The sequence below is a fragment of the Oratosquilla oratoria genome, chromosome 27 (genome assembly GCF_046742065.1).
Source record: "Oratosquilla oratoria isolate Oo_2021 chromosome 27, ASM4674206v1, whole genome shotgun sequence".
Lineage (NCBI taxonomy): Eukaryota > Metazoa > Arthropoda > Malacostraca > Stomatopoda > Squillidae > Oratosquilla > Oratosquilla oratoria.
In genome coordinates this window covers 12974662-12993001 of record NC_134803.1, presented here as the reverse complement: position 1 = coordinate 12993001, position 18340 = coordinate 12974662, and the positions used below count along the sequence as shown (strand labels likewise).

At 40.6% G+C, this 18340-nt stretch overlaps 1 protein-coding gene across 8 annotated transcripts in view; it reads left to right on the top strand.

Annotated features, from left to right (window-relative positions):
- Window positions 1-18340, top strand: part of LOC143039904 (mitotic spindle assembly checkpoint protein MAD1-like) — a 186487-nt gene that overhangs the window by 160505 nt on the left and 7642 nt on the right. For 7 of the 8 annotated variants that reach the window (XM_076210254.1, XM_076210251.1, XM_076210252.1 and 4 more), the window contains one exon: window positions 11283-11473. In XM_076210254.1, coding sequence (XP_076066369.1) covers window positions 11283-11473 — 191 coding nt within the window. Of the gene's footprint in view, window positions 1-11282; window positions 11474-13424; window positions 13590-18340 lie in introns of those variants that run through there. The other variant, XM_076210255.1, reaches the window with a different exon arrangement.

The window sequence follows — 18340 nt, the reverse complement described above, 5'->3', positions numbered from 1 at the left end:
TGATTTGATATCTTCCTTGGCCGACCAGAGCGATGCTTTGGAGTAAGAATGATATCACTTCCTCCGTCTCGAAATTTCTTGGTCCACTTTTGCACTTGACGCACTCCAATTCCCACACGAGTAGCAATATCTTTACACTTATAACCCTCCTTATAGAGGGTTATGATTGTAACTGTGTCTCTTTCCAGCTCTACCACTTCCCATTATGGAGATATCAAGGCACAAAAACAGAGACCACCGCAAAAAAAAGACTACTCCCCGTGAGAGATGTTTAGAAACTGACTCCACGTGACATCGAGTGCGCCTAAACAGAGTTGCCAAGTAGTGCGTATTGTCTCGGCTAAATACGGGTACAAACGCTAGCATTGAAAAATAGCAAAAAGTTTGGGCGGAAAGTTGTATTTTTCGCATGTTTTGAGTTTAGGGGAAAGTTTGGCCGCCTATAATTTTGCGCCCAAACTTTTCGCGGCCACTGTATATATATATATATATATGTATATATGTATATATATGTATATATATGTATATATGTATATATATGTATATATATGTATATATATATCTGTATATATATATCTATATATATATATGTATCTATATATATATGTGTCTATATATATATGTATCTATATATATATGTATATATATATGTATATATATGTATGTATATATGTATATATAATATATGTATAATATATATGTATATATATATACGTATATATATATATGTATTATATATACGTTTATATAATGTATATATATATATATATATATTATATATATATATATATGTATATATATATATATATATATATATATATATATATATATATATAATATATTTATTTATATATACAGTGTTGAAATTTTTTGTGTAAGACCAGATGAGTGGATGTGGTGAGATAAACCGTAAAGTAGGATTTGCTCCCCCCCCAGGAATTTTTGTGTATGTGTATTTACCTAGTTGTATTATATGGGAAGGGAGCTATGCTCTTGGGACCTGTCTTTGTATCTCTCGGCATCAAGTTTTTTCTTAGAATCTTGAATAGTGTTTGCACACACTGTTTGTTTGTCTGATTTGGGGTATTGGCCTCTCGTCCTCCTACGCTCTGCATTCGCGTTAGGTCTATACGAACCAGAGCGCGTCATTTTGTCTAATTTAATAAACCCATTCGCGGTGGTTGTTGTTTGGATGGGAAGCGACTGTCCCTCGTTTAAGCTGCTCCCCCAAACCTTGTTTGCTGTCCTTGTACCATTTCTTATGAAGTATTCCTTTCTGTGATGGGGGGAGCATTCCTCTTTGTTCCAGGTCTGGGGGAAAAGAATACTGCCGTATCTACTTGAACCACTAGCGAGAAGAAAGGGACGGGAGAGGGACTAGGCATCCTCTCCCTGTGCTCAAGGGGTCAGATTTCTTAAAAAGAAAAGGAAAGGCATAAGGTGGTGCTGGAGGGCCTCGTTCCAGCACCCTAAGGTATCCTGTAGACGACATGCGTTTTCTGGTCCCCGTTGGGCCAAGAGACTAGGTAGTCTGGTTTCTTGAGAGAAAGATGGATGTCCTTGGCTTTGAGTGAAACTAAGTTCCCAAGGGGAAGGTGCTGATCGCAAGTTTGGGATGTAAGTGGGAGGTTATCAGGAGTGAAGCAACTGGGCGAGGGAGGGAAGGGGTGGCCATTCTAGTAAGTGACGGAGATAGGTAATCCGTGTAGTGGAGTGGAAGGAGGTCTCCTCAAGGATAATGGGATGAAGGTGAAAACTGGGAAGGAGATTTTTGGGTATCTTTAAGTGCATATGGGCTCTCTAAGGAGTCGGTAAGAAAGGGAGGCCTTCGGATAACAGAGTTTGAGTGGAAAGAGGGTTTAGGAAGAAATGTAATGTATTTCATCTTAATGCTAGGGCTAAATTCTTCACTACAAATGCGGTGGAGTTCTCAGGAAAGAATCCTATTACTACTCCACTCTAGAAAGAGAGTTGATTCTCAAATCGTGTTTCGGAGAAAGTCAAGCATAAGTAACACATGGGAGAGGGTGGTGGATTTGTAAGGGTGTAGATAGAGCGGTCTTGTTCTCTTGTTGTAGATAGGAGTGTCGAGGAAGCCAATTTGTTAAGGATGTACATGTGCTAAGGGGAGAGGGTGGGGGAATAATCAGTTCATTTTTTGGTGGAGGGTAAGCTGAGAGTGGAGGATAGATGGAGAAGGAGGAAAGGGACAAAAGGTAGGGAGGTTTCTTAGAGTGAACTCCTTGAATGAAAAGGAAAAGGAGAAGGAGTACGAAAAGAAGCTGAAGGAGGAGTGGGGAGGGGAGTAAAGGATAGAGCAGAGATGGGTGTGGAGGAGGAATGGGGATGGTTCAAGGAGGGAGTCTTAAAGTGTGCAAGGATGGTGGTGTGGAACAAGAAGGACAGGGGGGAAAATAGAAGAAAGGGTAGTGAATGGTGGGATGAGGAAAACAAAGAAGGTTGTAGAAGAGAAGAAGCGAGCTTTCACAGATTGGTTACAAAAGAGGACAGGGGAGTCATATGAGACGTACAAAGAAAAGAAAAGAGAAGTAAAGCAAAAGGTAAAGGAGGCAAAGAGGAGAGCAGATGTGAAATGGGGTAGGAGTATGACAGAAAATTTTGAAAGTAATAAAAAGATGTTTTGGAAAGAAATTAAGAGAGGAAGAGGAGGCGAATCAAGTAGGGAAGAAAAGGTAAAAGGTACAGATGGAGAGATGATAATGGAAGAGATGGCAGTGAGGGGAAGATGGGCAGAATATTTTAGGGAGTTGCTGAATGTGAAGGAGGATAGGGAAGGAAAGATAGCTGCAGTGGGAAATGCGAAGAAAATGAGAGTGATGAGTGAGGAGAATGGAGGAGAAATAAGGAAGGATGAGGTGAAGGCAGTTGTAAAGATGATGAAAGCAGGTAAGGCACCTGGTCTGGATGGATGTCATGCAGAATGTCTGAAAAAGGGAGGTTCAGTGATGGTGGACTGGTTGGTGAGGTTATTTAATGTTTGCTGGAGAGAGGGTAGAGTACCGGAGGACTGGAGTAGTGCCTGTATAGTTCCTCTTTACAAGGGAAAAGGGGACAAGTGTGAATGTAGTAATTTCAGAGGGATTAGCCTGTTGAGTGTAGTAGGGAAGGCTTATGGGAGGATCTTAATTGAGAGGATTAGGAGAGGAACAGAAGGAGAAATTGGTGAGGAACAGTGTGGATTTAGGACGGGTAGAGGTTGTGTAGATCAGATCTTTGTGGTAAGACAGATATGTGAGAAAGCTATAGGAAAGGGGAAGGATGTTTTTTGGGCTTTTATGGATCTGGAAAAAGCTTATGATAGGGTAGACAGAAAGGCACTGTGGGAGGTTATGCAGATTTATGGGATAGGAGGAAAGCTTTTGGGAGCTGTCAAGAGTTTTTATGAGAGTAGTAGAGCATGTGTTAGGATTAGAAATGGAGAGAGTGAGTGGTTTGAAGTAAAGGTGGGACTTCGTCAAGGATGCGTTATGTCGCCCTGGCTGTTCAACTTATACATGGATGGAGTGGTGCGAGAGGTGAATGCTAGGGTAGTGAGTCAGGGATTGGAGATGGTTAAAGAAAATGGAGAAAAGTGGGAGGTGAGCCAGCTGTTGTTTGCGGACGACACTGCGCTTGTGGCAGGGTCAGAGGAGGGATTGAGGAAGCTGGTGGCAGAGTTTGGGAGAGTATGTGATAGAAGAAAGCTAAAGATAAATGTGGGTAAAAGTAAGGTGATGAGATGTACAAGGGGTGAAAGTGGCAGTAGACTGGAAGTGAACATTAAGGGAGAGCGACTGGAGGAAGTGGATAGTTTTAGATACTTGGGTGCAAGTGTAGCAGGAAAAGGTGGAGTGAAGGTGGAGGTAGAATGTAGATTGAGAGAAGCGAGTAAATGCCTTGGTGGTTTAAAGAGTGTAATGAGGAATAGACATTTGGGAATGGATGCGAAGAGGAGACTGTATGAAGGAGTGATTGTGCCAACAGCACTGTATGGGGCAGAAACGTGGAACATAAGAGAAGAAGAGAGAAGGAGTTTGAATGTGTTTGAGATGAGGTGTCTGAGAAGTATGATGGGGGTTACTAGGCTGAATAGAGTGAGAAATGAGGAGGTGAGGAGGAGAACAGGGGTAAAAAAGGATTTGGGAGATAGGGTTGATGAAAGAATATTAGGGTGGTTTGGACACATGGAAAGAATGAGTGAAGAAAGACTAGTAAAAGAGGTATGGAAGGCAGATGTGGAGGGAGTGAACATGAGGGGACGTCCTAGGATGAGGTGGATGGATGGGGATAGGACGGAAGACAGAGGTGAGTGGAGAATGGTTGTATATGGATGATGTTGTGACTGCATGAGGAGGAATGGGCGGGGGGGTGGGGGTGGGGTAGTATGTGTGAGTAAATTTTGACGCAGCCCGAAGGGATTTCTCCCCGTCCTCGCCTTACAGGTAAACGTCGACTTACGATGGCATTAGGTTTCGATAGAGCCATCGTAAGACGATTTCATCGTAAGTCGATCCCCAATTTGTGTATCACTCTGTTCCGTGGTCACTGTACCTAGCCTACCTGTATATTAACCACCAGAGATACTGAATATAGCCTATTAAACATGTACAGTAGTTTATTTAATCATTTTTATCCTTTTTACCATATTCAAACACTATAATATGTATTTTCAGTACGGACCTTAAATCTCGCGGGCAGCAGCCAATGCCAGCCGTACGACGTGACGTAATAATACTCGCATCATAAAATATAGTCACCGCTTATATCGATCGTTCTCTCTTTCACCCGCGAATTTTGAAAACCACAGAGAATGGGATTCAGGGCACATTTGATTGAATGTAAAAACACAGGGGCGACTACAATAAATATAATCAAGACGCCGATATGGCAGCGTCGCGAATCCACTTGCTCCTCATGACGCCTACGTGTGCGGCAACGTATGGAAGGGGTTAAATTATCATATCGTCGTCGTCATCGTAAAGTCGAACAATCGTAAGTCGCGGCCATCGTAAGTCGACGTTTACCTGTATATGCAAAGGGGGACGGAGAGGGGGGGTCGCCGATTAAATGAAGCGGCCTTGCTGTGGATGTACTGTGTCTTGCGACACTGCTTCTGACCCAGGGCGGTGGGCAGGGTGCAGGGATGACCCGTCATCCAGGAGGTGCTCAGATGAGAGGAAGGGTGGGAGGGGTGTGGAGGGTATTTAGGGATGAAATGGGTGGGAGTGTTTTTATGCCTTTCCCTTTTTGGCTACCTCCCTTGGAAGGGGGAGAAAGCCTTGGTATATGTATGTATCTACAGTATCTGTGGGAAGCTTTTTTTTTTCCAGATCTCTTCTGTAGTTATTTTTTTTTAGTTTATTTTCATGTCCTCTTGTTTTTTCATTGTCCCATTTCAAGAAGTCATTATTATCTAAGATTTCCATTCCCTTCATAATTATATAGATAGTAAGTCTCCTCTTTCCCTTCTTTTTTCCAGAGTTGGTAATAATTATTCTAATTTGGACAGTCTTTGTTCATATGTCATTTTGGAAAGAGTTGGTGCCAGTTTTGTTGTTGCTCTTTGTATTCTTTCTAACTGCTTTGTATTGTTTTTGGTACTGGGTGTCCATCGTGTTGCTGTGTACTTGAGTTTTGGTCTTATTAGTGTAGTTAAGATATATGTAAGATTTATTTTATCATTTCCTCGTCCAAATAGGCAAATGCCACTTTTATTGACCTAAATAAATTATAGGTTTCTCCGACTATTTTATTAATATGCTTATCCGGTGTCATGTCTTTGCTGATCATCACTCCAAGGTCTTTTTCCATGTTTACTTTTTTTACCTCTTCACCAATTTTATAATCTCTCGATATTATGTTTTGACTTTTTCCAAGTTCCATTATACTACGTTTCTTGATATTGAATTTCACTTCCCACTTTCGAGTTCATTTCCAGATTTTGTCCAAGTCTTGTTGTAATGAGTTGCAATCCTCTGTTTTTACTTTCTTTATTATTTTTGCGTCATCTGCAAAGAAAATCATATAACACTCTACTCCTTCATCCATGTCATTTATGTATATAGCAAACATGATCGGGGCCAGTACTGATCCCTGCAGGACACCACTTATCATTTCTTCCCAATTTGAGAATTTGTCTCTAATTACTACTCTCATTTTCCTCCCAGTCAGGAAGTCTTTCATCCATTCCAATAATTTTCCTCTGATGCCACCTATTGATTCTATCTTCCTTATTAGTTTCTTGTGTGGTACCTTATCAAATGCCTTTTGTAGGTCCAGAAAGGCACAGTCTGCCCAACCATCTCTCTCTTGTATTATATCTATTAATCTTGAGTAGAAGCAGATCAAGTTTATTGTACATGATCTTCCTTGTCTGAATCCAAATTGATTTGGATTCAGTATAGTTTTTTCTTCCAAATGTTTAACCCATCTATTTTTGATGACCTTTTCACAAATTGTTGCTACTGTGCTTGTCAGGGAGACAAGTCTGAAATTTGATGGGTGGCATTGTAAGGGCTTAACTAATAAAAAAAAAAAATGGTTATTGCTTAAACAATAAAAAGTTATTGCGAACACAACACTAAGATATAGTATGTGAGACAGTCAACATCGTCGACGAGACTGGCAAGGCACAACAAGGGAAGATGTTGGGTGAGGCTGTGATGATGCGCAGCCAATTAGCTCATGGGATAAATCCACTCGTGCTCTCATTGGTCAATGTCGCGCCAGGAACCAATTATGTGCCTTGTATGAGTGCCTGTGGCATGTACAGCACAGTACAGGCATGTACAAAGCCTCTGAGTCAATTCATCTCTTTGTTTGGCATGCAGGGAAACCTCTCTCGTGCATCAGCATGAAACAACACGTCTTTCCGCAATGTGGCTGCTGATATGGCTGTATTTTTTATTAATATTTTGGAAAAACCCGCGAAGCACTGAAGCCATAAAATGTGAAGTGCGAAGTGGCGAAGGAACACTGTATATATTTATATATATATACATACATTATATATATAACTATATATATATATATATATATGTATATATATATGTATATATGTGTAACATATGGGTGTATGTTACTGAACTAGGTGACATAGGGAGAGACTGACACTCCGTGTGGCTTATGCGCTTTATTCAGGTGGCTACTTATGTGTTGGCCTAAGGACTGACATGGCGTGGTCCCCATGTGGGGGACCGAGTGCGAAGGCCTAGCAATGAGCTACAGAACAGACTGAATGAATGAATACAGTATGTGACTCTGAATCTCTGCCTGCTCACTTGGGGCCGATCTGACGCCTTGACCAGACGCGACCTAATTGGAGTGACCCATCCTAACCTTTGAGCATTGAGACAGGTCAGATTACCACACAACTCTCATGCATCACTTTGCAGCTACAAGCATACTTGTGGGGTACATGTGTATACTACATTACCCTCCTTCCCCTGCAAAGTGTGGGGACATGACACTGGTACAGATGGTAGTGGTGATATTGGCAGTGGCAACATCAGAAGTGGTTGATGTTGGTGGGAGCAATATCTGAAGCAGGTTGGTCATGAGTGACGTCAGTGAAGGTGAGAACCACCTGGGGGTGGTGCAGACAGCAATGATGGAAGCAGTGATATCCCTGGTGTAGCCATTGTCGATCTGCGTTGATCATGATGTAGATCTGCAGCTCTCGTGACATTGATCTGCATTAATCATGATGTTGAGCTATGGTGATCGTGACATTGATATGTGTTGATTGTGATGTCCAGCTACAGTGATTGTGATGTGAGTCTGTGTTGAGTGTGATGTCCAGCTACAGTGATAGTGACATTGATCTACAATGACTGTGACATTGATCTATGGTGCTTGCGATGTTGACCTGCTTTGATTGTGCCGTTGATCTGCAATGATCGTGACATCGATGCAGGGCTGGAGTCACAAATAAATGTGGGTAAAAATAAGGTGATGAGTTGCACAAGGAGAGAGGGTGGCAGCAAATTGGAAGCGAGTATTAAGGGAGAGAGACTGGAGGAAGTGGATAGCTTTAAATACTTGGGTGTGAATGTGGCAGGAAAGTAGAGATGAATGTAGAATGTAGATTGAGAAAAGCAAGTAAATGCCTTGGTTGATTAAAAAGTGTAATGAGAAATAGACATTTGTGAAGGTGTGATTGTACTGACAGCACTGTATGGGACAGAAACATGAAATATAAGAGAGGACGAGTTTAAGTGTATTTGAGGTGAACTGCCTGAGAAGAATGTTAGGAGTTACTAAGCTGGATAGAGTGAGAAACAAGGAGGTGAGGAGGAGAGTGGGGGTGGAAATGGAGTTGGGAGATAGGGTTGTTGAAAGATTATTGGGATGGTTTGGACACATTGAAAGAATGAGTGAACAAAGATTAGTAAAAGAAGTGTGGAAGGAGAGGTGGATGGAGTGAACATGAGGGGGTGACTGAAGATGAGATGAATGGATGGGGTATAAGGGGCATTGGAAAAGAGGGCATCTGTTGAGGAAGGAAGGGAAAAGACAGAAGATAGGAATGAGTGGAAAATGATTGTGTATGGATGATGCTGTGATGCATGGAAGGGAGTGGGTGAGGGATGGGGAGTGAGGGAATATGTGTGAATGATATTTTGACACAGCCCAAAGGGATATCTCCCTGTCTTTTCTTTTCCTGCATGAGGGGACAGAGAGGGAGGGTTGCCAATTGAATGAGGCCACTTTGCTGTGGATGTGCTGTGTTTTGTTACATTGCTTCTGACCTAGTGGGCAGTGGGCAAGATGCAGGGATGACCTGTCATCTAGGAGGAGCCAAGAAAAGAAAGAAGGAAGGATGGTGAGTGGGAGTGGAGTGTGTGGTGATGGAGTGGGTGGGAGTGGATTTATGCCTTTTGACTTTGGCTACCTCCCTTATAAGGGGGAAAAAGCCATTGGTATATGTATTAACTTATTAGTAATATAATATAGTACTAATATTTTCCTGCCACCAACTAGGACCCTCAAGCTATGATCCCCTTATTCTCTCTCTTCCCCACCCCACCAGCCACCACCAACTTGCAGAGGTTTCACAGTGATGCTCCTGTGATCTCTGGCGGTACTGTACCCATGGCTGCCATCCTCTCCCCTTGAATATCTTGTCACCTTATTTTTACCCACATTTACATTCAATTTCCTCCTGTCACATACCTTCCCAAACTCCATCACTGACTTTCCTAGACCTTACTTGCCACCTTACCTGCTTACCCTGCCACAAGTGCAGTGTTGTCCTTAAACCTCTGGCTCTCCTCCCACTTCCCTCCTCTTTCTCTAATCATTCAATCTGCTGTCCATTACCCTCATATTTATCTCCTGTACCACCTTATCCTTGTACACATTGAGCTGCCATGGAGACATGGTATAGCCCTGATACTGCCCCACCCTCACCTCAGACTTCTTGCTCTCATTATTCTCAATCCAAACACAAGCCTTACTACTCTTGTAAAAATTGCCCTTAACAACTTTCCCTGAATCCCATATATCTGTAATACCTCCTATGATGCTTACCTGTTTGCCATGTCTTGAGCCCTCTCCAAATCCATAAATGTCCAAAAAACATCCTTACCTTTTCCCAAAAACTTATAAATCTGCCTTATGCCCAGCATCTCGTTTATATTCAGCCTGTTCTTTTCAACCTCTTAATATAAATCTGTTCAATAGAGCACCATGGACACATTCCATATGATCCTCTCATTGCAATCATCCCAGTATGCCTGATATGCATGAAATGTTTCATTCCAACCAGACATTTGTTTGCTTCCTTCTGTAATTCACCTCCACATCCAATTCCACATTTACAGTTATATGTTACCCCAAGTACATCATACTCTTCCTACAGGAGACTTAGGACAGTGGACTGACAGATTGATCCTATTCAGCTGTATTAACTTATTTGTGAGTGATATATATATATTATATTCATGATGGTTACATAAAAATATATACACCAGGTGATCACCCTTGTAAAGGAGGTAGTCAAGTCAAAGACACACCCACTCCCACCCATTCCACTCCCACCTGTCCCATCTGTTCCAATCCTGCCAATTCCTCTCCCATCTGCCACCCATGTGGTTCCCTCTTATCTGAGCACTTCATGGATGAAGGGTCATCCCAGTCTCCTGCCCACTGTCAGGGTCAGAAGCAATGCCGTAGGACACACTACATCCTGAACAAAGCTGCTTCACATAATCAGTGAACCCCCCCTTTCCAACCCCTCTTGTGGAAAATAGAGAAGATGGGGAGAAATCCCCTTGGGCTGCATCAAAGTATCATCCATACACAGCCATTCTACACTTGCTCCCATCGCAAGCCTTCTCATTTCTTTGTTGAACAGTCATTCCCCTCTTGCTCAAAACCCTTTACACCCCATCCATCCATCTCATCATCATTCATTCCCACAAGTTAACCTCTTCACTCCGGGGCACATCGCACGTCTGGCAGCATTAGCTGCCCGACGTTCGATGTTGCGTCATAATCGCATTATAAAAAATAAAGTCGGTGCTCAATCATTCGTTCTCTTTCACCCGTGAATTTTGATAACCATAGAAAATATGATGAAGCCAGTTTAGAGAGAATGGAGGTTATGTAGGTACGACTACAATAAATATAATCAAGATGCCGACGTCGGCATCATCACGTACCCACTTGCTCCTCATGCTGCCTACGTAGGCGTCCCCATATGGAAGTGATTAACCCCATCCACTTCTGCCCTCTAAACAACTTTTGCTAATCTTTTTTTACTCATCCTTTCCGTGTGCTCAAACCATCCCAATAATCTTTCATCTGCTCTATCTGCCATATTCTTTTCCTCCCCCACTCTCCTCCTCAACACCTTATTTCTCACTTTATCCACCTTTGTAACCCCTGTCTCAGACGCTTCATCTCAAACACATTTAAACTTCTCTTTTCTGCCTCACTCAAACTCCAAGTCTGCCCCATGTATGTCTCATAACTTTACTTTCACCCACATTCACTCATAACTTTCTTCTCGTTAGTGGAGGCAGTAAGATCCTTGAGGATGCTATGTATGGAGTTACAAAATATGAAAAAGGAAGGAGTAAGAGTTGTTCATGAGTAAGAAGTGGGATTCTGGTGGGATTGGGAGAGTAGAATAGGCCAACCCAAGAGGTTTGGTAATGTTGAGATTGAATGAAACTAGATATCCTTGAAAGGTTCATGAATTAAGTGTCAGTAGTGAGAACAGGAGGTAGACCAAGGAAAAGGTGGATTAAAGTCATGTTATCTTGCATTCATTACAGATCTTCAAAAGAAAGCTAATTCCATGGAACTACAGAATAAAAGACTCATGGAAGTCTTCAAGAAGAAATCACAAGAAATGAGGGAAGTAGTTTTCCGTCTCACTGGCTACCGTTATGATCTTACCCAGGAAAACCAGTACAAACTAATCAACATTTATGCAGAGTCACCAGAAGACTTCCTCCTCTTTGAGGTTTGTATGATACATCATCTTTTCCATTGCATAGTTTTGTGTGCCTAGTCATGGTACACATGCAAAGGTACAAAATTTAGCAAGGTGGAGGAGTAGATGTGGAGGTGAATTATAGAGTAAAGGAAGCAGGTGAATGTCTGGGAAGAATGAAAATGATGAAAAATGGATATTTGGGGTTGAATGCAAAGAGAAAGTTGTATAAAGGAGTGATTGTAACTCGCACTGTATGGAACAAGGATTTGGAATATCAGAGACATGGAGGAAGAGTCAATGTCATTGAGAAATTAGTAAGTGCTACAAAAATGGATAGAGAAATGTAGAGATTTGGCAGGGAACTTTCATAGAAAATTAGCTGTCAAATAGATAAAAGAGTGCAGAGATGGTTTGGGCTGATGGCAAGAATGAATGAGGAAGAACTAGCAAAGAGTATGTGAAAAGTAGAAGTAAATGGAATGAAATTAAGAGACAGACTATTAATGAGGTGGATGGATGGAATGAAGTGGACTCTATATGCCTAGGGAATGTCTGCCAGCCAAGGAAAAAAGTGCAAAAGGTAAAAGTGAAAGGAGGAGACATAGTAGATGGATGAAATGGTGATATCTGAAGAGATGTTCTCAGCTTATAGAGTGTATTGAGTGGATGAAGAGGGGGTTGCTGTATAAAGAAGTAATAAGGTAAATCAGCTGTGGTTGTTGGACCTTGCTGTAGAAGAGCTGTGTCATATCACATTGTCTTTATGTGGTAGGATTGGAGTGTCTGATGGGGTTTAATTGATTAATTAATAGTTGCCTCTAAAAGTACTAAATTCATAGTTGTCCCTTTTTCCATTATATCAATCAATCAATCAAATCAGCCAATCTGAGTCCACTGCTGAACAAAGGCCTCCTTCATAGCATTCCATGAATCACATGACTGCCATTCTCTGCCACATCACTCCTGCAAACTTCTCTATCTCATCTCTTCCCCTTCTGTATGGTCTCCCTCTTCCACACTTCCTATATCACGGTGTCCACACAGTAACACACTTGCTCCATTGCTCATCAGTCGTTTGCACTAACTTACCTACCCAATTCCACTTCCTCTCTTTTACTGCCTCCACAATATCTTTCACTCTAGTCTGCTCTCTCACCCAATGTGCTTTCTTTGGTCTCTCAAGTGTTATTCCCATCATTGATCTCTCCATTCTCCTCTGTGCAGTCCTTAGCTTTGTTTCCATCGCCCTTGTCAGCTTCCAAGTCTCACACCTGTAGATTATTGCTGGTAGAATACATTGATTGTAAACTTTGTTTCAAACATAAAGGTAGAGAGCCTCTCAGGATTTTATTATACTTACCAAACACTTTCCAACCAATTGTAATGCGTCTTATTTCATTATCATGATCTTTTGTCAATTTCACCATCTGGCCTAAATAATTATACTCTTCAACTTCCTCAAGATTCTCATCATCAATTACAATCTCTTTGCTTTGAACTTTCGTGTTGAACATTATTTTGGTTTTACTCTTATTCAATTTTAAACCTACTTTGAGACTTTCCTTGTTTAGAATGCTCAGCATATCTTGCAAGTGTTCTGCTCTTTCTGAAATAAGAATAATGTCATCTGCAAATCTTAGGTGGTTCAAATATTCGCTATTAATTTTCAAACCTTTCTTTTCCCAACTCAACCTTCTGAAAATCTCTTCCAAACAAATTGTAAATAGTTTGGGTGAAATGGTATCACCTTGCCATAATCCTTTCCTGATCTTGATCTTTTCTGTATCTTTATGCAGTTGAATTATAGCGGTATCTTTCACATAAATCTTTTCTAAAACTCTTACGATCTGTTCATTTGTACCCTGTTTGCATAGCGAGTTTAGTATTGTTATTTATTAAATCGAGTCAAAGGCCTTCTCGTAATCTACAAAAGCTAAACACAGAGGTATATTGTATTCTGTCATTTTCTCAATTACAGTCAAACCTCGAAAGCCCGGACCCCGAATGCCCGGACCCTCGTATGACCGGTTTAAATGAACAAAGGGCGGACTTTTCAAGCAAAGTTCCCTATTTGTCCGGTAGGTGGCAGCGACGGCCATACACGTGTACTCAAAACCGGCCCCGTTAAGCCGTCACCAGGGCTGCCGTTTCGTAGAATTTTGTACCAAAATGTAGTAAAATAGCGGCATGTGGCAACTGCACAAGGACATGAAAATTTTTCTACATTATCAGCGGGCTGTTCAAAACATTCAAAAACTAAACTTTTGTTTAAAAAATCAGAACTAGTTATCAAATAATAAATGGTACATCAAAATATGACTTCTATTGGTAATTGTGTTACTTATAAAATATTATACCCCAAAAGATACGTTTTTACGGTGTAGAAAAACATTCTACGCTAAAGTTTCAGCTTTCTTTTAGCACCAGGGCTGCCGTTTCGTAGAATTTTGTACCAAAACGTAGTAGAATAGCGGTATGTGGCAACTGCTTAAGGACAGGAATTTTTTTCTACATATCAGCGGGCTGTTCAAAACATTCAAAAACTCAAATTTTTGTTTAAAAATCATAGAACTAGTTATCAAATGATAAATGGTACATCAAAATATGACTTTTATTGGTAATTGTGTTACTTATAAAATATTATACCCCAAAAGATACGTTTTCACGGTGTAGAAAATAATTCTACGCTAAAGTTTCAGCTTTCTTTAGTGATAATAATATATAACAAATAATTTTTATATCTTACTGAATATGTTAGGGCATGGGGGCCTTATATACATTCAAGAATAAAAAAAACTAGAACCAACATTTTTTCAATGTTTGACAAGTATATCTTGCTATGAGTCTGCACACGCCCAAGAAAAATGTATGCCCTGGTATGGCAACACTCCCATTCTACACGGCAGTGTAGAAAACGCGGCAACCCTGGCCGCCACCACTGTCCCGCGTGCATACCTTCCGATATTTACAGTGTACGTAATAAAAAATACAGTACAGTACACTGTACAGTACATTTACATGCCTGTATTACAATTATTATTACAGAATTATTAGTATTATTACAGTATTGTTATTATTACAGTGTTAGAGTATTATTCTTATGTGTTTCTATGCTATATACATTACCTATACGTATACCGCTACGAAAATCTACGGGTGTTAGGGAGACATTTTCGATGACCGGACTTTTGGCATGACCGGACCGCCCTTCCCCCCAATTAGTCCAGGCTTTCGAGGTTCGACTGTAGTTGGTTTATTGCCTGGAAATGGTCTAGAGTCTAATATCTGCTCCTAAAGCCTGCCTGTTCTCTTGGTTGGTTTTCATCTAAAACTTTACTTAGTCTATTTGTAAGGATCTTGGAGAATACTTTATATACATTTGATAGCAATCTAATCGGTTGATAGTTGCTAAGGTCATTCTGGTCTCCTTTTTTATGAAGTAGAATCACTACAGTAAGTCCTTGTTATACGGTACATATGTGTTCCTGAAAACCTTACCCATTATAACATGTAATAATAGGACAGACGTACCTTCTCCCTGCTCTTTCCTCTTCAAAATATTTAGCGGATACCGTATCTGTGAATTTTTCTTACCATAAATAGAATCGTGGGTAGTAATTACCAAATACCATAACTGTGAATTTACTAGATAAAGAATTACCATATAAGGAGGACTCACTGTATAGCATTGCATCGTGATTCAGGAACACTTTCTTGATGTAAGCACTAGGTGTACAACTGAGCTAATTTTATATGACCTAATTTCCCTGTCTTTCAATAGATCTATTGATATACCATCTTCCCCAGGTACTTTTCCTCATCTCATAATTTTTAGAGCAAATTCTACTTCTTCCTTTGTAATCTCTGGTACACTACTAATGTCTACACATGAATTTACTGACTCAGCTACGGTCTTTGACAAGTATAGCTCTTGGTAAATTCCTTCTACACTTTACTATTTTATCGCTACATTTAATTATTTCTCCATTTTTATCTTTCAAACATATCATTTGCTGTCTTCCTAAAGCATGTCTGCACTCAGTCTCTTTAATACTTTTACCTTTCTGAATAGTTTCCTCTATTTCATCCATGTTTTTCTTTTCTCTGATCTCTGCCTGTTGTTGATAAGCTTGTTTAGTTCTACTCTTTCTATTTCATCTCTCATGCTTTTAATCTGCATGGTCCTTATTTTAATTAGGTCATTTGTAGCTTTGGAGTAATTCTTTTCTCTAGTGTTTTTTGTACTTCCTACTTTCTCTACTGATTCCCTAATGATATTCACTAAATTCAAATTAATATCTTTGATGGTGTCCTTGTTAGTTCTTAGAGCTTTGAATCTATTTTTAATTTCTAACTGATATTTCTTCTTATTGTCCTTAACCTCTGCAAGGCTTATTTTCTTTTTTAAAACTAGTTTGTTTCTCTCGGCTCTGAAATTGATTTTAGCTGTGCAACCTACCATTCTATGGTCACTACCTATGTTGACTTTATTTATCACTGTAACATCGCTAACGCTTTTACTCTCATCTCGCAATATGAAGTCTATTTCATTCCTTGTTCCATTTGGACTTCTCCAGGTCCATTTACGACCTACACACCTACACAAAATTTACTAACATCTCACCTCTCATTTCTTTCACCTACTCCAAACTTCCCAATGCATGTTTCATCTCCCATCTTCTTCCCCACTTTAGCATTAAAGTCGCCTATTACCAATATGTATTTACTTTTTTCTTGATCCATTACCTGACTTAAATCATCATAGAATGACTCTTTTTCATCGTCCGAACTCTTTGAAGTCGGTGCATAAACCTGAACTATTTTTAGAGTGTATCTTTTGCACAACCTAATCACAATCCAAGCTACCCTGTCCGATAAACTACTGAATTTGACTACGTTACCAGCAACCTCTCGGTTTATCAAGAATCCTACTCCACTAGATCTTTCTTTGTCCTTACCTCTCCAGTGGTGACCATCTTGTAATTGTATCAGCTTTTCTTCTATTCTTTTGATTTCACTCAGTCCTATGATGTCCCACTTGATGTTGTCTAGGTCTTCCATTAAACTCTCCAGTCTGTGGTCTTCTGAGAGACTTCTTACATTGTAATTATAGATCTTCATTTTCTTCATGTTGTTTAATGTCCAACAGTTGGATCTGCTTGGACAGTGCTTACTCACATTCAGTGGCACACTGTCCGTAAGCAGACGAGGCAATGCAGTTAGACCTTTAGGAGATGATGATCCAACAGGAACACCCAGTTTTGTTTTGTTTGTACTGTTCATGGTTTTTTGTCAGTAATCTCACCTCCGTGCCAACTGGTTTCTGGTGAGATATTTCTCTGGTGTCACCTTATTCATTATATTTGGTGAAGCCCTATATCTATAGGGTACCCAGTGGTGCACACTGTCATTATGACGGTACCCCATATATCTATGAGGAATTTCCCTGTTTGCCATCAGCGACGTGCCAGTGTAGCAGTGGGTCCTGCGACTGTGTGTTTGAGCTGCTCTTTGTCTGATCCTTCTTACAAAACCTGTTTGATATGGGTGACCCTCCAGAGATTTCCTCTCTATCGACATAGCTTTTGTAATCATTAAGATTCTCAAGCCTATCCACCATGTCAAAGTGTTAACTCTCTCGGATAGGGAGACTGATTAAAACTGTTGCCCTCTATTACACAATAAAAAAACCTTACTAGCCTAGTCCACTATAACAGTTTCTCCCTTCATTAGTCATTCCACATGACACCCATCCAACCCAGGTGAATTGCCAGATTTCATAATTTTCAATGCTCTTTGTATATCATCATTTTCTGTACCCCTCTCTCATCATAATCATTTTCTTAGAACCACTAGCTTTCTTCATTGAAGATAAATGTGGGTAAAAGTAAGGTGATGAGATGTACAAGGAGAGAGGAAGGCAGCAAATTGGAAGTGAGTGTTAAGGGATAGCTTTAGATGCCTGGGTGTGAATGTGGTAGGAAAGGGAGGAGTGGAGGTGGAGGTAGAATTTAGATAGAGAAGCAAGTAAATGTCTCGGTGGATTAAAAAGTGTAATGAGAAATAGATATTTGGAAATGGATGCTGAGAGGAGATTGTATGAAGGAGTGATTGTGCCAACAGCACTGCATGGGAAAGAAACATGAACATAAGAGAGGAAGAGTTTAAATATGAGATGAAATGCCTGAGAAGTATGGTAGCAGTTATTAGGGTGGATAAAGTGAGAAATGAGGAGGTGGGGATAGAAAGTGAATTTGGATATGGGGTTGATGAAAGAGTATTTGGATGGTTTGGACGTATGGAAAGAATGAATGAAGAAAGATTAGTAAAAGAGGTGTGAAAAGCAGAGGTGGAGGGAGTGAACAGGAGGGGGCAACCAAGGATGAGATGGATGGATGGGTTAAAAGGGGCACTGGGAAAGAGAGGAATGTCAGTGATGCATGGAAGGGAGTGGTAGAGGTGAGGGAATATGTATGAATGATATTTTGCCACAGTCCAAAGGGATTTCTCCCAGTCTTCTCTTTTTCTGCATGAGGGGATGGAAAGGGGGGGTCACTGATTAAATGAAGTGGCCTTGCTGTAGATGTGCTGTGTCTTGTTACATTGCTTCTGACCCAGGGCAATGGGGGAGATGCAATGACCCATCATCTAGGAGGAACCAAGAAAAGAGGGAGGGATGGTGAATGGGGGTGGAGTATGTGGGGGTGAAATGTGTATTTACCTTGTATTTTACGGGAAGGGGAGCTATGCTCATGGTGTCCCGCCTTTGTATCTTGCAGTGTCTTAAATTCATGAGTGGTTTTTGCACACACTATTTTTTTTTGCCCAGTTTGTTTCAAGTGTCCACTACTCTATGTGGAAAACTGTTCTTCTTCAGATCTCTTCTATAACTAT